Source organism: Primulina tabacum, chromosome 18, assembly GCF_025594145.1.
Source record: "Primulina tabacum isolate GXHZ01 chromosome 18, ASM2559414v2, whole genome shotgun sequence".
Classification (NCBI taxonomy): domain Eukaryota; kingdom Viridiplantae; phylum Streptophyta; class Magnoliopsida; order Lamiales; family Gesneriaceae; genus Primulina; species Primulina tabacum.
The window spans coordinates 820,199-845,200 of NC_134567.1; the positions used below are offsets into that span (position 1 = coordinate 820,199).

Sequence of the window (25,002 nt, forward strand, 5' to 3'; positions counted from 1 at the left end):
TCAAGTTCCTATGAGCATCGTGCTTTTAATGCACGCCGTCAATAGTAATATCCGCAGCGTGCTTTTAATGCACGCCGTTAATAGTATCAAGTGCAACACTATTAACAGCGCGCATATGGGTGCACGCCGTGAAAAGTAGTATTTGCAGCGTGCATTTAATGCACGCTGTTAATGACGTGCTGCGGAAAATCATTTTTCTTGTAGTGCCAAAATGTAGCAACAAGCCATCTCACCAGAACCGATCCACTTATCATAAGCCTACATTTGAAACGTTGTGGATTCTGCCGTAGGCATCGATGGATAGGGTTCAGTGAGCAATATTTGTGTTTCTCCTTAGTTTAGACTATCATCAAATTGCATTTCAAATCAATGTAATTTTCTCCAACTAATTGGTTGTTACATAAAATCATAGACAATGAATTTTCAGCCATTTTTCTGAAATTAAAATAAATTAAATGCACCTCATACAATAAATAAAAATGACGTCATGTTATGCATGAAATACTGAATAGATCCCAAACTATTACATAATAGCAATACAAACTCCAAAATCAAAATACATACTTTTTAAGGAAAATTAAATGTGATTTATAGCTAGGCTGAGACCCTTCCACTAAATTCAATTTATTTAGCAACTTATGCAATATTAATTTAGCCATTAAAAGATATTGCAAAATATTCTATAGCACGTTTTCAAAATATCATTGACTTAAGTGTGTGTCATTAAATTAATTATTTACAGAGTGCCAAATTAATTATGTCAATTTATAGGGAAATTATAATTAATTCTACTAGAAAAATAATGATCAAAACCGAAACAATTTAGCCCTCCTATAAGGAGACAAATAAAAATTGACACGAGGCATATAGTTTCTTACTAATTGTCTAATCTAAAATTTACCATCTCACAAATAATATTTTATTTAATTTTTATAATATTCTTAAAATAGTTCAATTTTTAATCATAATATTTATTCTCTAAACTAAAAAGTAGATTAAAAAATAAATAAAATTTTATGCATGACAATATATAGCACCTAAAATGGTGTTTATGCAATTAAGCCATACCATAATTAAAACAATATAAGCAATAATAATTAAATAAAAACAAATTTAATTTATGGCTGACACAGATAAAATTAAATATCTAATTGGACAATAAGTTGGCCCAATTCTTCATCTTCAATTTAAGAATGGATGTGTCCAGCCCAAATCTTCAATCTGCAACCCAATTCTGATGATGTGCAGCACCAGTGATACGGAAGAGACTCTGGTGGAGGCGGCGTTGAGAGTATTGAACACAACGGACCCATTTGAGAAAGCAAGACTCGGTGATGAAGTTGCCAACAAATGGCTTCAGGGAATTATTACCCGCCCATACGATGAATTCCTGGATCTCCCCGTACATGATAGACCCGCCCGACTCGCCAATGTAAGACATCAAACCACATCCCGCCCAAATGCTCGATGAAATGCTTCTGACACTATGACGTATGTAGGTTAAATTGGTTTCACCCAGCGAGATGCCAAAGCTGGGAAAAGCTGGGAGTTTGCGAAGTAGACAGGCGATTGTGCATAGTCTTGTGCATACTGAAAGCTGGGCTATTGACTTGTCTTGGGTACGTACGTATGCTTTTCTTCAGCGTTCACTCTCCGTCTTTCGTTTATTTTCATTTTATTTCCTGTAATTTTAATGTAGTTGTAGATAAGAGGTATTTGGATTCAGTACTTTGATTAACATGCGCGGAGGTTTCTGTTCCAGGTTACTAGAAATAATTAAATAAATGTAGAGTAACAAATATGCTTTCTATGCAACCACCACGTAGTCAGAGTATATTTATGTATGCATACGTCTACGATATGGAAAGGGTACCGAGTAAACTGAAATATAGGATTGTCTCGAGGGTTAATCAGCTGATATAATGTCCAAATCTACGAAGAAAGGCTAGATATTGCGTCTCAGAGCCACAGTTGTGGGATTTTTTTGACCTTGAAAGTTCCATGTAACTATGAAGCAAAATCAAAATGATCTGTATACTCAGAAAAGGGTATCTGAAACCATCAATATACTCAATTATTATGACTTCATAAGATTTTCCTATGTGCTACCAGAGTCGATGATTTTTCATAAATTTTTGTTCTATGCACCTTTCGATTATGTGTGGTATTTTCTGCAGCCGCTAGTATCGGTGCCACGTTATCCTCTCAAGGTGTTTTGTGAGAGTAATTGTAACGTACCGTACTTTACACTACTTAGAATTTTGCGGAAAAATAAAAATTTTCTTAAAATATGAAATAAACTTTCGAATTTGCATTAAAATGTCTCGTTCGTCTAAAAACATTTGCCATAAAACAACCACACTCAAGTTTGCCAACCATCTAAAAATATTTGCAATAAAAGATCACCATAGAAATTTTGCTAACGAAAATACTTGTTTTAGAACATCGTAAACAAACGTGAAATCAGAGTATTTGAAACTTTCATAAATTCTTAAATGGCGGTCCTTGGGTTTAGCCTCTTGCTCAGTCCAAGCCAGCTCACTGGTCCTCACCTCTCGTCTCCTCAAATGCATCCTCACCTGCATCGATCAAGTCTAGTGAGTCTAAAGACTCAGCACGTATAAACTGGAAGTAACGAGTAATACGTAATAAAATCACATGCAACTTTAAAATAGAACATACATACTTGAACTTTAACATGTGTGTAAAAGCTTGATCTTACATACATTACATAGACGTGCCATAATGTGAAACTTTTCTTAAACATGTTTGCATACTTGTACATACTTGAACATACATAACTTCATCATTTTGCGTAGAGGCGTGTTTCAAAGCAAGTGACCCATACATAAATATGCCTGATCAGACTAAACCACAGTACTGGCCGGGCTGACAGGGAAAATCTACTGTCACATACATGAGATCCCCGTTCATGCTTTAACGGGCGGATTGGTCTCTGGTCATGCTTTACCGCTTTCCAATCCTGATCTAAACCTGTTCATGCTTTAACGGGGTGGAGAGGTCCTCGGCCACGTTTACCGACTTCCAAACCCATTCATAAATTGGTCACATGACATTTAGCATACCTCAAAAATAAAACATTTTCTCATTTGCACGTCGAACATACTCACTTGGCGTTGAGAGATTCGTTGGATCTTGTTTGGGGCTACTGCTGCACATACTAACACATTATCAAGCGTTCAAACCTTTAACTTACATAGCTTAGACGTAGGTACTCGTGCTCACCATCGAAGTACGAAAATAGCTTAAGACATTCTAGATCACCGGGACTTGACCTCGTTAAATCATCGTACTAACCCATGACATCGAACCCCGAAAAATCTCTAAAATGATGTGAGAACATCTTTCCAAAAATAAAAGACATGAACTCACTATTTGAACTTTTAAAAAAAAGAAACCAAACATTTTTACAGATGGGGCCGCGCTCGAGGGGTAACAAATTACCCCTCGAGCGCCAGGTCTCTGGAAGCCTACCCTCGGACATAAAGAGCGGCGCTCGAGCGGTAATTTTTACTGCTCGGGCGCCGAGTCTTCTGGACTCCGCGACTTAGAAGCTTAAAACTCCTAACTAAATCATACGAATCGTGAACCAATCCATCGAGACTCATCCTCGGACGCTATGACACTGACTCGACTCCATAAAATGCCCCACACGTTCCCAAGGAGACGATGCACCACACGTAACTCAATAAAACCCATAAACTCAATTTTTGACACCGATTGCTTCCTACGATTTCTAATGCAACCAACGACTATCGACACGAAACGAAGCATCAAAACTCATACTTCATATACCTAAACACAGCAGCGATCACCCGACGGTTCCCAACGAAGCCTGCAACAAATAAACTTCAAGAACACATCATTAGCATAAATTTCAGAAAACGCAGTTTGAGCAGCCCCATGAAAAACACCATAAATCACTCAATTTTTATCCAAATATTTCGAATTTTATATCAAATCGAAGGTATCGAAAATTTCTACGTTTCATATGTTGAAAGTTTTCCCAAAATCGCGACCGAAAAATCGCATTAATTCAAAATACAGTAAAAACAAAATTCTGAGATCTAAAAACGTTGCATAGATTGATCAAACAATTTTTCTGCTCAAACCACTTACATCACACATGGATTTTCTCGCATAAAAACATCGCAACACATAATATGACTAGATCGACGCAGGAAAAACAGAATATACATGCCTTTAAATCTTTAAGGTTACCGAAACGACGACTCCGACGCGGGAAGGAAGCGAGGATTGATCTGGGACGATCGTGCAACGATTTTCTTGCAACAAAACTTACGAAAAAAATGCTGGAGAAATAAAAGGAGAGGGGCGGCTGCTCTAAGGTGGAGGAACCCTAGGTCTTTGCTCTCCAAAATATTAAACATCTGAAAATAAAATGTGTAGGTGTGTGTTTTGTGTGTTGGTGTGTGTAAAAACGTGTAAGTGTGTGTGAGTGTGTGTAACGTGTGTGTGAGTGAGTAATTAGGGGAAAATTGCCTAATTAGATAATTAATCAAGCTATTTAAAATGTTCAACCAATAAACAAGCTAGTCAAAATGGTAAACTACTACCCACTTTACTAAAATCCTCTAATTTAAAATAAAATGTACACTTGCTAAACTTTAAAAGTTTTAAAATTCTAAAATCCCTAAATAAATAATTTAGGCTTTAAAATGCTGAAACTTATTAAATCATTTAAAATGCCTCATTCTTAACTTAAAATAAAATACCGCGTTTTAAAATTGCCAAAATCGTCACCGGTCTCTTTTCCTCGATCCGCATCGAATAATCTCCTGAAATATGAAACCCGAGAAAACATTTTAACGTGCATCACATAAACATACATAATAGGTCATGCATCACTAAAATCATTTTAAATTTAAATAAATGATTTAACAATTAAATAAATGCATGGGTTTTACGTGTACTGATTTTGGGCTCTACAGTAATAGCTAACCATTATGTCGCAAGGTTTATGTGACATATATAATAATTCATATGTGGCATATATTGTATGGCCGAGAATATTTTACTTGCACAATTATGGATTTAATACTGTAAAAGACATCTAGTCATAAACTAATCAAATAATAATTTGGAATTAGATTATTATGTTATTGCTAGTAGCAAATACTTCCGTTTATCTACGTGGTATCCCGTATTCCGTGTGACGTATAATCGAAATGTAAAATTAGTTCACTATTGATTTAATATTTTAAGTTCCATATATCGTCGCTTATGACATTTAATACAGTTTTGATGGTTTCATGCGGTTTCACGCTAAAACCGTTGTTCGTACTCAGGAACGGGTTGGGAATAAAATTGGCATTCCAAACCTTACTCCATTCCTCATGCTTGGTACACCACGGGAATAGGAATGATGAATGATCATTTAAATGCCTATTCCCATGTTCATGGGAATTAGAATTCGATTTTTCAACATGTTGGATTATTTATTACCATTTGTTTTATTTATCTGTTACCTTTCACAAAGTAATCCTCAACCTAAACATTAGGATATCATCTTCTTTTTCACGATAATAGTAATAATAATAATAATAACAACAATAACAAACATTGTACTGATAAATAAATATTAGTATCAATATAAAACTAATAAAGAAAAATAATCAAAAGAATAATTGTAATGACTACAATATAATTAATAGTCATCTTAACAATAATAAAAAATATCGATAATAATAAAATCTTCATAAAACCATAATAATAATAATAATAATTATTGTTATTATTATTATTATTGTTATAATCATTTAACAATAATCATAATTACGATAGTGATGATGATGATAATAATAATAATAATAAATAAAATATAACAATAATAATCATTTAATTATAATAATCATATGTTAATAAACTTCTTGAATAATCATTATTTTAATGTTAGAAAGGGTGATAAAAATAATTTTATCATGTCATTCTTTATTTCAATTTACCAATCAATCTTTGTATTCCATTTTTTTGTCGTTCCTTATGATACCAATCATTTGGAAATAAAATATTTATACCATTCCATTCAGGTTCCTTGTTTCATTCGAAAGCTCATTTCATCCCACTTTATTCCTTTATTTTGTACCGATCGGTGTCTTAATGTCTTGCATCTCATGGCAATTATAATGCTTCATTATGTATTTTAAATTGTGGTTTATGTATCAAATATGTTGTGTATAAATAAAAATTTACAACTCCAAGTATGCGACCTCGAGTCCTCGTCTCGAATTAAATTGCAAGTTAATTAATTTTACCATCTTTTTTTGGAAAATAAGTTCTCGTATAATCAGATGAAATTTATGGTTGGGTATTGAAATAAAAAATTTCATATAGGAGTTTTATCTCAATCTGAACTCCCCTTCAAGCTTGGCTGTACATATTGATGATTCCAATCTTTCCAACCTGAAATTCATTACTTTGAAAAACTGGGATGGCCAAGTTTACGATTCAATAACATTATTTCCACTTCCACGCAAGGTTGTAAATGGCAGGGCGGTCGGTGACCGCCTAGCGCCTCGGCCGCCCAAGGCGGTGCCTAGGCGGTTGAATTTTTTTAAGTAATTTTTTTATAGATAATCATAGATAATCATGCAATATAATCATTTTTATATAAAATGTGCAATTAAATAATATTTAAGCACAAAATATAATATCATCTAGATAATGTGCAATTAATAAAGATTCATCATCATATTAATGCTATTATGCTAACAAAGTAATATAATTATTTTTACCAAAAAACTAATTTTAAATTTCAAAGTTTCAATCAATTATCCATCATTAGAACAAGTAGTAGACTAAATATAACTAATCTTCCAAATCATCTACATATGCACCATCTACTACATCCATGATCCTCTCATCATCGGACTCAAAATCAACATTTTCTTCATTCTCCTCATAAGAGTTGAGAGTGAAAACCAAAAATAAAATAAAGAAAATGAGGTGTGTTAGGGTTTTAATATTTAAAATTAGTTGACTTTGACTAGGTTTTTAAAATTGTTGACTAGGTTTTTAAAATTGTTGATTACAACTTAAAAATCTTGACTGCCTGCCTCGCCCGCCTGCTCGCCGCCTCGCCCCGTCTGCTTGCCGCCTCGACCCGCCTCCCCAACGCCGTATAGCTTGGACCGCCTAAAACACCCGCCTTATGCATAGGCGGTGCGGTCGGGGCCTCGACCGCCATTTAGAACATTGCTTCCACGTACTAGAAACAAAAGTACAAGCAACATTAGACACTTGAGTTTGGAGACCTTCTGATGGAGGAATCTCAAGGAGTAATGTCCACTGTGAATCCTAGCACTGCCAATCGTCTTTCATGATAGTAGGTCCTGAAATTGACAATAAAGGAACAAAGATAGTGCCACGTGCTTGTGCTATGGAATATGTAATGGGTCTATTTGCATTATTTTCCAGTATTTGTTTCTTTCTTCTTGTTTGATTTTCTTCCGAGACAACCTATTGTAAAATATTGAAATGAGGCTCAATAAATGAGAGAACCTCCTATCTCTTCACCTGAATTTTGATAAATATGCTGATAGCCTTTTATTTATTGTCCATAAGCATCTTAAGTATACAAATAGTCCTGCATAACCAACTCCTAAAATAACTGCCTACTCCCCTATAAACTGCTGAACTTAATCAATGCATATATCACATAGTTTATTCTAATTTTATTTACAACACATAAAGAAAAAAATTAATTATAAACCAAGTTCCTAATTCTTGTGCTTGAAACGACCGTGAGTATAACGTTTGTATATATGCTTCTTTGGATGTTGAATCTGGTTTAAGCACGTATTCTTGTTGATCACAGCTAGTAACCCAATGATTGTCGTGTGTGAACTTACTAACATAAATTAGGTTGCACTTCAGGGAAGGGAATATGGAAGACATATTTTAGGATAATATCTTGAGATAGACCAATACTACCAGTACGGGAAATTGGAGTCATAAAACCAATCGCAATTTTAACAGTAGTGTGATTTGAACAAGGAGTGTAAGTGGAGGCCTTGAAATCAACAATCCAAGAGCCAATAAAAAGAGAAATGAGGACTGAAGAAAGATACCGGATTGGGTCATGTAATAAGACCTGGCAGTAGTTCTTGTGGAGAGATCGAGAGCCTGAAGAATGAGATGGCTGTGTGTTGTTCAATCTGCTCAATTTTTTCCTTTGTGAAGTAGCCGTGCCAATATTCCTGGATGATCTTTGGTGGATTGGACTTGGTAGTCATGCGTATCAATCTTTTTATGAGGCTGCCAATTCGCTAGTTTGCCACCCAACATTTGTCTTTGGTTATGGCCTGGTCGTTTACGGTGTTGTTGCAAAGGCCTTCTGTTGGGACCTTGAGATGGTGTCTTGATACCAGCACGGTGACATCATGGAAAATGGTTTGGGGTCCTTGAAACGACATTGAGTATAACGTTTGTATATGTGCTTCTTTGGATGTTGAATCTGGTTTAAGTACTTATTCTTGTGGATCACAGTTAGTAACCCAATGATTATCGTGTGTGAACTTACTAACATAAATTAGGTTGCACTTCAGGGAAGGGAATATGGAAGACATATTTTAGGATAATATCTTGAGATAGACCAATACTACCAGTACGGGAAATTGGAGTCATAAAACCAATAGCAATTTTAACAATAGTGTGATTTGAACAAGGAGTGTAAGTGTAGTATAAACTAGAATTGCCTGTCATTTGGTTGGAGGCCCTGAAATCAACAATCCAAGAGCCAATAGAAAGAGAAATGAGGACTGAAGAAAGATACTGGATTGGGTCATGTAATAGGACCTGGCAGTAGATCTTGTGGAGAGATCGAGAGCCTGAAGAATGAGATGGCTGTGTGTTGTTCGATCTGCTCAATTTTTTCCTTTGTGAAGTAGCCATGCCCATATTCCTGGATGATCTTGGGTGGATTGGACTTGGTAGTCATGCGTATCGATCTTTTTATGAAGCTGCCAATTCGCTAGTTTGCCACCCAACATTTGTCTTTAGTTAGGGGTGATCACGGTGCGGTTTTTTTTTAAATCAAACCGAATTGTCATATGCGGTGGTTAGTATTTTAAAAAAATAATCACTGTTTAAATGTAGAATTAGTCTTACGGTTTTGAGCGGTTTCACGCGGTTGCGGTCGGTTTACTGTTTTTTTTAATGAAAAATATTAGAAAATGTATCCTAATTTATTTGAAAACAACAACAATATAGTATAGTTCAAATCATACAAAGATAAAACTTGATAAAACAATAATCAAGATTCAAAACTAAGTTAATAATTTAACAACACAGCACACTCACAGCAAAAATGACATTTATATTATTTTAAAATGACATTTACATTATTTTATCATTTTTTTACTTTCAAACTTCAAATAAAATATTGTGGTAAAAGAAATAAATACTCTAATAAAATACTAGTATGAAGAATAATTAAGAAGAAGATAAGTTTTCTTTGTAGGAGTAATAAATTTGATAAGAGTTGAGATATAATAAATGACGACTTCTTTAATTGAATATGTTGTTTACAAATTATTATAATCCTATGCCAAAATATTATGGAAAGTGGTTTAGGCGGTGCGGTTTGGTACGGTTCTTGGCAAAAATAATAACCGAACCGCGAATGCAATGCGGTTTATGATTATTATTTTTAATCGTGGTTTTTATAAAATATTAGGGAAAACAGTGCGGTGCAATTCGGTTCGAGAGGTTCGAGCGGTTAATAAAAATTGATCACCCCTATCTTTAGTTATGGCCTGGTCGTTTACAGTGTTCTCGCAAAGGCCTTCTGTTGGGACCTTAAGATGGTGTCTTGATACCAGCATGGTGACATCATGGAAAATGGTTTGGGGTCCTTAACTCCTACTCGTTATTAACATTCAATATTGATACCCCTGTAAAGGTCCTGTTAATGGTGACCCATTTCCGGGTTAATGATGACCCGGGTTATCGGTTGAATAGCCCGGATCAGAAGCCAACTGCCCGGGTACTTTTCCTCCACCCGGTTTCTCATACAGATACCCAGGTAACCAACTACCCAGGCCACTTCGAGAATTGCACCACACTCGAGTGTGATCGATACAGGCAGTCTAATCCGTCAGAACCACTTGGGTTTGGAGTGTCCGAGAAGTCATCAGAAGCTAGTATGATAAACCGACTTAGTAGGTGGTGTGGTAATCAAGGTAACTACCCATTCTTCCACTATAAATAGCAGGTATTAAAGTCATTTAATGATTCTGAAATCTTTGAACTAAAAGCACTTACATATTTCCTCTCAAATATTGCTTGTGTTCATCAAAAAGCCGGCTGACTTAAGCATCTGAGTGGCCACGCCGGACATCCCTCCGGCGCCCATCCACGAGTTATTTTCTTGTTTGCAGGTGTTGATCCAAGCCATTATCTTCACACAAATTCCCAAACATTATAAATTATTTATTTGGTCCGTTGGAGCCCCGTACCCGGCTCACCCATTTTAACGAGATCACATCATTGGCGCCGTCTGTGGGAAATCACTGAGGTCGAGACGTTGATATGGCTCGTACGAGAAGAACCAACCAGGGTAATTCTCACGCCCAGGGTGATAGGGGGCAAACTTCAAGACAAGCTGATGTTAATAACATTGGAACAAACCTCATTACCCTGACCCCTGAAGAGTTAAAGAAAATGATGGCCGATGCCGTTGTGCTAGCTATGGCCAGGAAGGAGGTCTCTCACCCTGTCACACCACCCGGTGATAAATAGGGACGTGATCAGGGATTTGAGCAGGAGCAGGAGCAGGGGCAGGGAAGGAGGGATAACGAGATGGTAGTAGAAGACGAGGGATCCAGCGCTGGGTCCAAATCTCCTACCGTGGCAGAGGAATTGATGGAATTAAGGCAGAAGATGAAGGTCTTGGAAGGACAGTTGGAAAGACGGAGCGTTGCCCGGGCAGTCCCGAGAGGATGCCCGTTTTCTGATATCATCATCCGGGAGCCTCTTCCTGGAAATTTCAAATCTGCGAAGGTGAAAGACTATGATGGCAATGCAGACCCGGAGGAACACCTGGCCAGGTTTGAAAATATGGCCATGTTGCATTGTTACACTGATAGAACCAAGTGCAAAGTGTTCCTAACAACACTGGTGGATTCAGCTCAGAGGTGGTTCGAAGGCTTGACTTCCCAAAGTATCAGTTCCTTTGGAGACTTCCAGAAGGTGTTTTTACACCATTTTAGCAGCAGTAAAAAGTACAAAAAGACTGCTTTTAGTCTTTTTGAAGTTAAGCAGAACCCAGAAGAGAGTTTAAGGGCCTATATCAGAAGATTCAACAGAGTGGCCCTAGACGTCCCTACTTGTGCCACTGAAACAAAGACTACTGCATTCACCCAGGGTTTGAGAGAGGGTGAGTTCTTCAAGTCACTGACTAAGAAGGTGCCGGGAGATTTCGAGGATCTATTGTCGCGAGCAGAAAAATATATCAATATGGAGGAGGCCCAGAAACAGAAGAGGGACGCTGTGAGAAAGGAAAAAGGAGACCGGATGTCTAAGCCCGAGGAGAGGGGACAGAAAAGAGGCAATACAGGGCACTTTTCTCAACACGTACCTCTGAAAATTGCTCGGGAAAGGGAAGTGCAGGAGTGCAGCAGAGATTTGGCCCCGGATCATCAGTTATCCCGGCCAGAAAAGAGTGGATTTTGCTCTTTTCACAAAGTATGCCACCATAACACTGAAAACTGCAAGGCACTAAAGGGGAATTATGTCTCACCCTCCATCCCGGGACCCAGTAACAATAGCCAGAGGCCGAGAGTGCCACCTTGGACATCTCGGCCACCAGGATCCAGCGCCCGAGGAGGAAGTGTGAGGAATATCCCGAGGATTGAGCCCAGTAGAAGAAGGGAGCCTGAGCCCGAGAGAAAAAAGAATTCGCCCCCTGCCACAGGAATGATCAAAATGATATTAGGAGGCTCTACTGATGGAGACTCTAACCGGGCGTGGAAGGGGAGAAGCAGGAGGGAATGTTTGGAGTTAGAGGGAGCAAGAAGGAATGAGGCGATCATTAGTTTTGGCCCGGAGGATTTGAAAGAGATGAATCTTCCCCACAACGACGCCCTGGTGATCCAAGCCCGAGTGGCGAATTATGATATTCTACGGGTCTTTGTGGACTCAGGCAGCTCTGTAAATGTAATTTTTAAAGATGCCTTTGTACAGATGGATTTGCAGGGCTACCACCTAGAGGCTGTGGAGACTGCCCTCTTTGGTTTTGCTGGCCATATGGTTTACCCGGAAGGGGAGATCATGTTGCCATTAACCTTGGGTTCTCAGGATCTTAAGAGGACGGTGATGACTTCATTCACCGTAGTGGATTTCCCGTCATCATATAATATCATTTTGGGGAGACTGGCTATGAACGAATTGAGAGCCGTAGCATCCACATACCACCAAAAGATAAAATTTCCAGTAGGATCTCGGGTGGGAGAAGTCCGAGGAGATCAACCATCCTCTCAGAAATGCTATGTGGAGGCAGTCCGGGCTGATCAGAGTAGAATAAGGAAGGAAGGGAAGAAGGCAAGGGTGGACGGGGAAAGAACGATGGGGAGAGGAGAGGTGCATTTTGTGGCAGAAGAAGAACAAGAAGTAATAGAAATCGGACCAGGCCAGCAAATCCGGGTGGCCCGAGATCTCAGTATATCCACTCGGGTCAGTCTGATTCATTGTTTAAAAACTAATATTCGTGTGTTTGCTTGGTCCCAACAGGAGTTGACAGGGATTTCTTCCTTGATAGCAGAACATCAATTGAACATCCTCCCGGGATCTCACCCAGTAAAACAAAAAAAGAGGCACTTTGGCCCTGAAAAGGACAAAGTAATTGATGCGCAAATTAAGGAGCTTCTGAAAGCTGGCCACATTCGGGAAATTCAATTCCCCACATGGCTTTCGAATGTGGTCTTGGTACCCAAATCTACCGGGAGGTGGCGCATGTGTGTAGACTTCCGCGATCTCAACAAGGCGTGCCCCAAAGATCATTATCCTCTGCCCAGGATTGATCAGCTGGTGGATTCCACCTCGGGCTATGAATTGCTAAGTTTCATGGACGCATACCAGGGGTACCATCAAATCCCTTTGGCTAAAAAGGATCAAGACAAAGCCAGCTTCATCACCTCGGGAGGTACATTTTGTTATATTGTAATGCCTTTCGGGTTGAAGAATGCAGGGGCTACTTACCAGCGTCTGATGGATAAAGTCTTTGAGAAGCAGCTGGGACGGAATGTGGAAGTCTATGTGGATGATATTCTATCCAAATCCCGAGAGGGTGCCAGCTTTATTAGTGATCTAGAAGAAACTTTTGCGACTCTCATGCATTATGGAATCAAGCTTAATCCTGCCAAGTGTATTTTTGGCGTGAAGATTGGCAAATTCTTGGGATTCATTGTGACAGACCGAGGGATCGAGGTGAATCAAGAGAAAGTCAAATCTGTGCTAAGCATGCCATCTCCCCGATCTGTCAAGGAGGTACAAAAGCTAACTGGGAGAATTGCTTCCCTTTCCAGATTTATTTCCCGATCAGCACACCGGAGTTATCCTTTTTTTCAAGTCTTAAGGAAGGCCCAGCAATTCGGATGGGATGAGAAATGTGAACAGGCCTTCCAGGACTTGAAAATTCATCTTGCCGGGCTCTCGGTGTTGGTGAAACCAGAACCTGGAGAAAAATTATATGTTTACCTGTCCACTACAGAGTATGCTGTCAGCTCTGTTCTAATAAAAGAGGAAGGAACTGATCAAAAACCTGTCTATTATGTCAGCCATGCTCTGAGGGGGCCCGAGCTCCGGTATAGCGAAGTGGAGAAAATTGCTTTGGCCCTGGTCATGACCGCCCGGAAGCTAAGACCTTACTTTCTGTCACATCAGGTTATTGTTCTTACCAATAGTCCTCTAGGTAGGATCATGACTCACTCTGAAGTATCCGGGCGAATGATAAAATGGACAGTAGAGTTGGGTGAATATGACATCGAGTACAAGCCCCGAGTGGCCATTAAAGCGCAGGCTTTGTCAGATTTCTTATCCGAAATGATCCAGCCCAGCGAGGAGGAGGTATGGAAAGTATCAGTGGATGGGGCATCTAGCCTGGTGGGGTGCGGAGTAGGGGTGGTGTTAGTGTCTCCCCGGGGAGAAAAGGTCAAATTAGCATTAAGAATTGATTCCCGGATAACCAACAATGAAGCTGAGTATGAGGCTGTTCTTGCAGGTATTCGAGCTGCCCGGGAAGTTGGAGCTTCTCGGATTATTCTATATTCTGATTCACAGCTCATCACTCAACAAATAAAGGGCATTTATGAGGCTAAAGATGACAGGATGCCTAAATATTTACAGCTCATTCGAGTCCAAGCAGAAAGCTTCATGGAGTGGAGTATTGAACAATTACACCCCGGGAAGAAAACAGTGAGGCAGACGCTTTGGCTAAAATGGCTGCTTCTTTATCAGAAGTTAATACCCGGGAGGTGCTGCATATTACTCGGCTGGTTCTCTCTACGGAGGAAGAAGAATCACCCATGCCTGAAGATTCATGGATGACACCGCTGATCGCGTACATTACGAACCATGAGTTCCCTGAGGATAAAGCCCGAGCTCAGAAGATCAAAAGACAAGCTCCCAGGTTTGTTCTCTTAAATAAAATTTTGTACAGAAGATCATTCCAAGGACCGCTTTTGAAGTGTTTAAATGAAAAAGAGGTGGATTATGTTCTCCGAGAAATTCATGAGGGATGTTGTGCCGAGCACCTCGGAGGAATGTCTTTAACTTGAAAAACAATGCTTGCTGGATTCTGGCGGCCCACCTTAAAACAAGATTCTGCTCGTTTGGTCCAGATTTGTGAGGGCTGTCAGAATCATTCGAATTTCAGCTACAGTCCGGCCACTCTCATGAAGCCTATTTGGGCATCCTGCCCTTTTGATCAATGGGGCATGGATATTGTGGGTCCTTTTCCGGTTGCCCGGGCTCAGAAAAAATTCTTACTAGTAGCTGTTGACTACTTTTCCAAATGGGTTGAAGCTGAGCCTTTAGCAAAGATCACCGAGCAGGAAGTATTGAAATTTTTGTGGAAGAACATTGTGTGCCGGTTCGGTGTGCCCAAGAGAATAATCTCGGACAATGGAAGACAATTTCAAGGCAAAGGAATTACGTCATGGTGCCAGGAAATGAAAATCACTCAATCTTTTACCTCTGTTGCATATCCTCAAGCCAATGGTCAAACAGAAGTTGTCAATAGAGTCATTGTGCAAGCATTAAAGGCAAGACTTCAAGGTAAAGGAAAGAATTGGGTGGAGGAGTTACCTAGTGTCATATGGGCTTACAGAACTACTCCCCGGGCACCAACTCAAGAAACTCCCTTCAGTTTGGTATATGGTTCTGAAGCAGTTCTTCCAGTAGAGATCGGGCAGACTTCTTCCCGGGTAAAATCTTACCCGGAGGACAATGACCAGAGCAGGGCCATGGAATTGGACTTAATAGAAGAAAAAAGGAACAGGGCATTTATTCGAATGGAGGCATACAGAAATTGGGTGATGAAATCATATAACAAGAAGGTCCGCATTCGATACTTCCAAGTTGGGGATTTAGTCATGAAAAAAGTCAACCCTGCTGGGGAAGTTGGGAAGCTGGAAGCCCGATGGGAATGACCTTACAAAATCACTCGGAGAGTAAACTCGGGATCCTTTTATTTAGAAGATGCGCAGGGACGTCCCCTCAAAAGGCCTTGGAATGTGTTTAACTTAAAGAAGTACTATGCATAATAGATGTAATTGTTTGATGGAAGAAATCAATAAAAAATATATATTTTCTCAGAGTATTGCGTTTGTTATTATATCTCGGGAGCTGCTATGACCCGGTTCTTAAAAAGCCCAGGGCACTACACCCTGGCTCGGGGCACCACACCTCGACCATTCCCAAGTCCCGGGACATGATCCCCGGCCCAAGGCTCCGTACCTTGGTTCTTAAAAAGCCCAGGGCACTACACCCTGGCTCGGGGCACCACACCTCGACCATTCCCAAGTCCCGGAACATGATCCCCGGCCCAAGGCTCCGTACCTTGGTTCTTAAAAAGCCCAGGGCACTACACCCTGGCTCGGGGCACCACACCTCGACCATTCCCAAGTCCCGGGACATGATCCCCGGCCCAAGGCTCCGTACCTTGGTTCTTAAAAAGCCCAGGGCACTACACCCTGGCTCGGGGCACCACACCTCGACCATTCCCAAGTCCCGGGACATGATCCCCGGCCCAAGGCTCCGTACCTTGGTTCTTAAAAAGCCCAGGGCACTACACCCTGGCTCGGGGCACCACACCTCGACCATTCCCAAGTCCCGGGACATGATCCCCGGCCCAAGGCTCCGAACCTCATTTCTTAAAAGCTCAGGGCAATACACCCTGGTTTGTGGAATCCAAGAAATACTCCTTTTGAGTGCAGGTTTAAATATCTACATCTGGAGTATTAGTTAAGCTACTTATTTAACGTATGGACCGGGACCCCGGGTATTCGATTGGAATTACCGTTTTCTCCTACTAAGAAATACTCATAAGTTATTGCATTACCCGGGTTGCGGAAAAATTGTCAAAAATCATATTGAAAAAGGCACAGCGATGGAAAGAAATCAACATTTCCTTACAAAGTTCAAAGGCAAGAAATACAAAGGAAAAAATACAGAGTAAATTACAGGCCTATTCTAAAGTCTGCTGCCCTGATGGTTCTCCGGATTCCCCGGGAGTCTTCTCAGCCTCTTTCTCGATAGCATCATCTTTGGGAAGGGAAGCAATGGCCTTATCAATATCGGGAAAGCCCTCCTTATCTGTCGGAATCAGACCTATCTCCTCAAATTGCTCCTGGCATTTCTCAAAGCCAATCGAAAAGTATTTGTATGCCCTATCTTCAACAGCTGCTTGGAATTCCGCCGATTGAAGGAAAATAGTCCTCCATTCTTCATGGGTCAGCTGAAGAAGTCTAAGCTTATCTTCAACAACTTCGGCTCGATGTTGCTGGGCACTGGCCTCATCCTCGAGATAGCTAATCCGAGATGCCAGGAACGCAGTTTGCCTCTGAGAAGCCTCCTCCCGGGCTATGCTCTCATCACGAGAAAGTTGAGCCGCGGCCAGCTCTTGATTAGCTGCTTCCAAGGAAGCTTGGAGACTGGCAGTTGTCTCCTCGTGAAGCTTCTGAGCCCGGGCCATCTCTCCTTGGAGATGGTCATGAATATCCTGAGCTGCCCGGGCTTGCTTACCCTTCTTGGTTGCCACCGCTGCCACCTCTTCAACGGCCGAAACCAGCATCTGGGCAGCCTGGACAAGAAGAAATCTTAAAAAAGAAAAAGGGGGGAGGGAGAGAGAGGGAAAAAAAAAGAATAAAGCTTACAGACAGAAGACGGTTGGATCCCTCCAAAAACCTCACACTAGAAGGAGTGCTTTTCAGGATAGCTATCTCAGCAGGGCTGAGCACCTTCTTGAAACGCTTAACACCAACAGCGGAAGCTCCCTCGAAGAAGATGTTAGCCAGAGAAAGCTGGTCGGTTGGAGGGAGCTCTTGGCAAGGTTCTTCATTGGACTGGGGGGGGGGAGAGGAGGAGGTGGAGCAGATTGGAAGGCGCTTTGGTCACCCTCGGAAGGGTCTTCGAGAATAACCAGCTCGGGTTCTGCAGTAGCTTTTCGTTTTCTCTGAATGAGGGGAATGAGATCTTCAGATTCCTCCGAGTTCTCAGTCATCGCCCGGGAAGCGCCATCCTGGGGAGGTTCTTCCCGGGACACCTCAGCTCTCAAGGCTGCCGCTTCTGCATCCCATTGTTTCTTTTCTTCCGCAGCTGCCCGGCGAGCCGCCATTTCCTTCTCTTGGGCTGCCTTCTCAGCTGCACGCCTTTTAGCAAAAGCTGCTTGCATCTCAAAGTTATCTGCATAGAGGAGTGACAAGGTTATGATACATTAAATAAACAGGATAAAGGAATAGGGAAGCACAGAAGATAAAGTATGTACCGGGTTGAGAGCCCGAGCCAGCCACCTCATCAATTACCCGGTCTATGGGGTCCTCAGCCCGGGAACTCAACCCGTAGGCCACTAAGTTCTCTTCTGAGATAAGGATGGAAGAGGAGTACTTGTGTCCCTCCACGAGGGTTTGACTCAGGAGGAAAGGCTCCTCAAATTTGTAGGATGGAGGAAGGGAAGGTTGTTGGGGAAGGGAAGGGAGAAACCGGGTTAGACAGGGTAGAGGACCCGGGAGTTGGATGTAAAAAAATCTTCCTTTCCATCCCTTTTGAGAAGAAGAGATGTCATCGAGGAATCGGGTGTTTAGCCGGGATTTAAGGGAAAATGCATTATCCCCGAAATGGCAAGAAAAATAATAGTGAAGGATGAGGGGGGTGATGAGAAGATTATTCATTTTAAAAAGGACATAGGCCGAGGCCATAATCCTGAAAGAATTGGGATGAAATTGATTGACAGGTACACCAAAAAATTTGGCAACATCAATATAAAAGGGATGAACGGGAAATCGAAGACCATTCCTAACCTGGTCCCGAAAGAAAGTGGTGTACCTAGGAGGAGGGTTATCGGCCCTATCAGAGGGCCCAGGTATCAAGATAGAAATGGAAGAAGGAATATTGCCCAGCGCTCGGAGTTCCTCATCTGCCCCCAAGCGTAAGGCGCTTCGCATAGAGGAGAACCAGGGAGTTCCCGGGATCTCGACCGCCCGAGGACTCGAGACCTTGGCTTTACCCTTACCCTTGTTCATCGCAAGAGCTCGGGCCCGGGAGTGGCCAGAAGATGAAGGTTTAGAAAAGAGAGGTTTGGTTGGAAGTGCCACTGGTTTTTTTGAGGGTTGGGTGATGGAGCGACGTGGGGGAGAGGGGGGAGAATCGGAACGAAGTGCGGAAGACTCAGCGCTAGGAGAGTCTCGCGCATTCGCTCCTGAGGTGGAAGAAGTGGAATGAGACATTTTAAAAGAAGAAAACTTACGACGATATATGCGGTGGAAGATTGCCGGAAATGATTTCGCACAAATAGAGTCTCGAGAAGAGAATTCGCAAGAGCTTCGCTGCAATTTCGAGTTTGAGAGTAATTTTTGGAAAACCTGTTAGTTAGTATATATAGGCGGTGGGGGAAGATCTCAGCCGTTTATTTAAAAAGCATGCGTGGACGACCACGATTTGCCTAGAAAATTGTACCAGGCTTACGACGGGACACACGCAATAATTAAAAATGTCAGACTTATCGGCTCCTCGAAATACGAAACGTTCCTGATCGTTGATAGAAAGGGCACGCGTTATCATGGCACCCCGTGGGTTACCCAAGATTTCATTTTAGCCCGGGAGGTCTGAGGCCCCGGCATCTTATCTTAATCCCAGGAAAAGTAAGGCCCCGGTACTTCATTTTGAGCATGGGGAATTTTAGGGCCCGGTTTTTTCAGTTGATCACTTATCAGTTCTGAATATTTATTCTGATTCATTTTATGGTACATATATCATGCGGTGTCAATGAAATACGGACAATAAGAGTAACTAGATAAGCATTATTATTATTATTATTATTATTCCGGGAATTCTTTACCCGTTACATTAAAAAATTCCTCTTCTACAGAGGCTATCCACTTAATCACAAAACTCTTTACAGAGCTACCAGTGAACGCCTTCATAAAGCTAGCGGAGTCGGCAATCTTTTGCGGCGTCCTCCTCTCTTTATGAATCAATAGTTGGAGGATGAAGTCGTCCTCAAAGAGGTCCTCCGTATCAGAAATCTGCAAGCGTTCCCGATACTTTGCAAGCTTGGCCACCAGTTCAGGAGTGATAGCCTCCTCCCACTCGTGAAGAAGCTGAAGTCCTTGCAGCTCCTCCCAGTAATGGAGGATCTTTTGGAAGACTTCATCTTCCAATTCAGGTTTCCGTTTCTCAAAAGCTGCGTGCATGAACTCGGCTGCCATGTCGGGAGCTTTCGAACCACTGGAACCCGCCATTGCACTTCTTGAGGACTGAATTGATGGAATGTAGGAGAATAGGTAAGCAGGTTACTGTATATATATATAGGAATGAATCAGTCTCCATCGTCGATCCGAATCCAATCGGACGATCAGAGGGAATCTAGGAAATTGAGCAGGCAGATGAAAAGACGTGTACGGGTATCGAGGAAACAGGCTCATTATTATCTCGGAATACGAACAATTTTCGACGGTATCACTGTTAACACATGCAGCATAATGACATTCATTGGATTTCCCGAGAGTACTAAACGATGAATGTTCAAAACCTGAGAGATATGGAAGCCTGACACCTCATCACTTCTGCAGGATATTCAGAGACCCAATGCTCTTATTCACTCTGGGATATGTTTTGGAGTAAACATGCATGACTGATCGGGACAGCGAGTCAAGCTCTAGCCCGACTATTTTTAGGATGTGTGGTGATACCCCTGTAAAGGTCCTGGTTAATGGTGACCCATTTCCGGGTTAAAGATGACCCGGGTTATCGGTTGAATAGCCCGGATCAGAAGCCAACTGCACGGGTACTTTTCCTCCACCCGGTTTCTCATACAGGTACCCAGGTAACCAACTACTCAGGCCACCTCGAGAATTGCACCACACTCGAGTGTGATCGATACAGGCAGTCTAATCCGTCAGAACCACTTGGGTTTGGAGTGTCCGAGAAGTCATCAGAAGCTAGTATGATAAACCGACTTAGTAGGTGGTGTGGTAATCAAGGTAACTACCCATTCTTCCACTAAAAATAGCAGGTATTAAAGTCATTTAATGTGTTCATCAAAAAGCCGGCTGACTTAAGCATCGTAGTGGCCACGCCGGACATCCCTCCGGCGCCCATTCACGAGTTACTTTCTTGTTTGCAGGTGTTGATCCAAGCCATTATCTTCACTCAAATTCCCAAACATTAAAATTATTGATTTGGTCCGTTGGAGCCCCGTACCCGGCTCACCCATTTTAACGAGATCACATCAAATATGATTAGGTTAATTTATCACGACGGAAACCAGTGTAAAAATTTTATCTAACGTGAAACTAAAATCATTTATTGGTTGTAATTTCAATACTAAAGTAGTATAATATAATGTCTTGTTTAAAACCATCAAATAATAAACATTCCCACACATAACTGAATCAGAATAAATATTCACGAACATGTCATATTTATCGGACATGCCCCATATATAATATATATTGGGATACACTCTACCAAAATAATCTCAAGTGGTTCTTTCCAGAAGTAACTTCTCCCGCTTCTTGGCCACTTGTGTCGGACATTGTCCACACACAAAGGCAACAGTCCCTCTTGGGGGTGAGTTAATGCCAAGTAAGAAACAATCATAATGAAGACAACATGTATCCATGATAAATGATATGTATACAATGCATGTCGGGTCGGGTCGGGTCGGGTCGGGTCGGTATCATATCGTATTCCGATCCATTAGGCACAACCGAATCAAGAAATCATAGTCCAAACACATATAAGCTCGATTCTGTGAAGCCTATAGGGTATCCATAGAATGACGTCGGGAAAGCGTGATTTTATGAAGCTCAATAAGGAGATAAGATTTACTCCATTTTGTATTCAAATATAAATTATGTCAGCAAATCAAAACAAAAACAAACTCCAATGGAGAAACACATGTGAGTCTCGGTTTAGTCCAAGATGTTTGGGCTTTTTCCCGATTCAGTCCCAATTTTCAAAATTTTGACCAAATATGTCATTCCGTCAGTTTAAAGATTAAAATAATGGTAAAAAGCCACGTGTCAGTCGAGCCCCCAAAAAATTCCAAAAACCACCTGAAATAGAATCGAAACAATACAGTTACTGCTCAGAGTTTCCCAAAAACTTCAAATAAAGAAGGCTCACCATTTTAAGGAATCAAAAATTATATTCTACACAGAAACAAAAATAAAGGAGAGTTTTAATCAACATCAACTGCCCACAAAGCTTTAGTCAATTTATTACTCAAATTTCCATAAAAATCGAAATTATAAAAAACCCCTAATTCTCAAAATCGAAACCTCAATCCTAAAAGAACCCCAATGGAAAGGTAAAAAAACACAATCAATCAACAAAAACATAAAATTCAAAACCAAAAAACAACACTATCTAGAAAAACCGAATATATAAAAAAACCTGATTCTAAAGTTCAATTGATATTTCGATTGCGAGAAGAACAAAATGTGGTTATCGTGCGTGAGAGGAAGCCGGAGTTACCTGCTAGAGATTAATTGTGTGCAACATCCATTTCATTCCTCGAGGTGGAGAAAAATTTGTGAGCGTGAGTTGCAAGTCCCTTCCAGAAATAAGGCACAAAATTGGACTGAAATTACGGATTCTATTTTGGGTTTTCTGAACTTGCACATGACTCTTTACTGTTACTTTTAACCCTTAAATTAATGGAATGACCAACTAAATCAAATTTTTGATACGTTTAGGATTAAATCGGGAAGAACGAAATATCATGGACCGAACTGTGACAGGGCCCAAACATCTAAGACTGTACGAGGACTTTCCCCCAAAAAATATCATCCTACCGAACTTGCAAGTTACTTTATCTTATCAAATCAAATAAATTGCATACCTTGTTTTTCATTGAAGTCTCTTTCTTTTTCATTTTTCTTTTTGCAATGATGCAGATAACAATATGCAGCAAAGAACATTGATTCGATATAATTGCAATTACCATATTACTGAAAAATATCACAAGATCATTGGTAAATATTTTGAAAATTTATGGCCAAATTTGTCAAGTATATGCGTTTCACTGCATGGGGGTGGGGACTTTCATATGCTCCTAAAATAGCCAAGTACCTTTGTCCCATACTTCTCTAATATGGGTACTTGTATTTCATCATCTTGTGAATTGAAGGAAAACACAAGACATGCCATGCCCACCTCACAAGATCAGTGGTGAATATTGCATGCAACACAATAATATTCATTTGACATCAAAGTTTGGATGCATTTGTAAACATATATTAGTTTAAATCACATTTTTAATTTACATACCTAGTTGAATAGATTACTCCGGGGGTATGTAATATTTCCAAATGCAAATGCCCATTTCTTAGGTAATACGTATTAGTCCTTGATGCTATTTTGTTCGCTCATTAGCTTCTCACATATATTATAATTGCATGTGTTCTGTATAGGATATAATTGCTCGCTTTGGTAGGCAAGAGTCCATGCCAATGGACTTTTTCACCGATTTTGTGAAAGTGGCACAAGATGAAGGTCGACACTTCATCCTACTCGCAGAACGACTCGAGGAACTCGGATCTTTCTATGGAGAATTGCCGGCTCATGATGGTCTGTGGGATTCAGCTATTGCGACTTCAAAGGATTTGCTAGCGCGCTTAGCAGTTGAACATTGTGTTCATGAGGTATCCTAAGCTATCTCTAATTGAAAAGAAAAATATAAGAGAAAATGTGGTGCCATTTCAATAATGCTTCTACAAAATATTATCAGGCTAGAGGGCTTGATGTGCTGCCAACAACTATATCTCGTTTCAGGAAAGGAGGAGATGATAAGACTGCTGATTTATTGGAGAAAATAGTTTATCCAGAAGAGATAACACACTGTGGTGCTGGAGTCAAGTGGTTTAAGTATGTGTGTTCGAGATCTTTGAATCTTTTGATGTGTTCCAACAATGATGAAGTTTCGAGGGACATGGAGGATGAAGTGATTCAGAAGTTTCATGCAACTGTCAAGGATTTCTTCAAGGGGCCACTCAAACCACCTTTCAATGAGCCAGCAAGAAGAGCTGCTGGATTTGGACCTCAATGGTATGAACCTCTTGCTGTCAAAAACTTCTCCACAAACTCAAACTCATAAGTTTTCCTAATTTTGTTGCCTTTCTTTATTTGACCAAAACCCTCCAAGAAATTGCCTGATATTTCTTTCTACCCCCAAAATTGAAGTAGAAGAATATGTGGGTTTCATTTTTTGCTGTTGAAAACATACTTTTCTTTTTTCAAATAAAAACCTGCAAATGTATCTGTTGAAAACAGAAATAGTCCTCAGATTATTTCTTTAATACGACTTGATTTCTTATTTGGGTAAAAGCTGTGATGAGTACAGGTGTGTGTGCCAACTTCCTAAATAATGGTGATGCTCTCTCATAAGCCTGGGTCGTCAACCTAAGATTTTGTTCCATGTATGGGGTATGCACTGGAACTCTAATGATTGGTAGCAACAGAGACCGACAGTTGAGTGTATTGCTTAATCATTATCTATTTGTTGTTCTAACGCTAATTGAAAATCAATTTGAAATGAGCTAAGAACTCCAAATCTGAGTCTTGAAATGTACAAGAAACATTCAAGTAGCTCTAGACAATTGATCTACCATGTCTAGAAAATATCTTTTACCATTATAACCAAATGTAATGGTAAAATATCCATTTGAAGCAATTAAAGAGTGAGCAGGGGTAGTGGAGCTGCTAGAAAAAGGAAAAACGAGGAAAAAGAAAAGCAAATAGTTGGATTCATTGAGTTGGAAAGAGAAAAATGGAATTCTTGGGACAGGTCCCGCGAGATATATGAATATATAATGGGACAAACAATAAGATGTCCAATCGCATACATGGATTCCTCCCCAAATCTCCTCTGCGGCATGTTGGTCACCTCTCATATATGATATTGACCCATTGTCTACAGACAATGACGATGACATATGAGGCTTCCTCCATAAACCTTCACATTGGCATGCTGGAGTGTTTTGAGAGTAGTTTTCATTCCTGAGTATGAATTGTCCCTTTTCCAAATTTCATTTCTAAATATCATAATTACATCAAGACTCGTGTTGTTTTGAGTGTAAAATTGACTACATATGTGGCTTCCAAAAGTCTCCTCATTGGCATGCTAGAGTTTTTTGAGTAGTTTTGATTCCCGATTATGTATTGTTCGCTTTCCAAATTCAATTATCAGGGCAGATTCGAAGATAGTATCTACATACCCGTCTCGAAACTATTATGGGGATT

The 25,002-nt window shown here is 40.5% G+C and overlaps 1 protein-coding gene across 1 annotated transcript; it reads left to right on the forward strand.

Annotated features, from left to right (window-relative positions):
* The first annotated feature begins 1,158 nt into the window (after window positions 1–1,158).
* Window positions 1,159–24,087, forward strand: LOC142533800 (uncharacterized). Its single transcript, XM_075640697.1, has 4 exons — window positions 1,159–1,432; window positions 1,500–1,619; window positions 23,175–23,405; window positions 23,492–24,087. Exons 1-4 carry the CDS (start codon window positions 1,238–1,240, stop codon window positions 23,855–23,857), a joined length of 912 nt encoding a protein of 303 aa, XP_075496812.1. The 5' UTR covers window positions 1,159–1,237; the 3' UTR covers window positions 23,858–24,087.
* Window positions 24,088–25,002: the final 915 nt, after the last annotated feature.

Coding starts and splice junctions, on each gene's coding strand:
- LOC142533800 (XM_075640697.1), top strand. CDS start 1,238: ATGATGTGCAGCACCAGTGATACGGAAGAGACTCTGGTGGAGGCGGCG. Junction 1,620..23,174: donor GGGCTATTGACTTGTCTTGG/GTACGTACGTAT, acceptor TGTTCTGTATAG/GATATAATTGCTCGCTTTGG. Junction 23,406..23,491: donor TTGAACATTGTGTTCATGAG/GTATCCTAAGCT, acceptor AAATATTATCAG/GCTAGAGGGCTTGATGTGCT.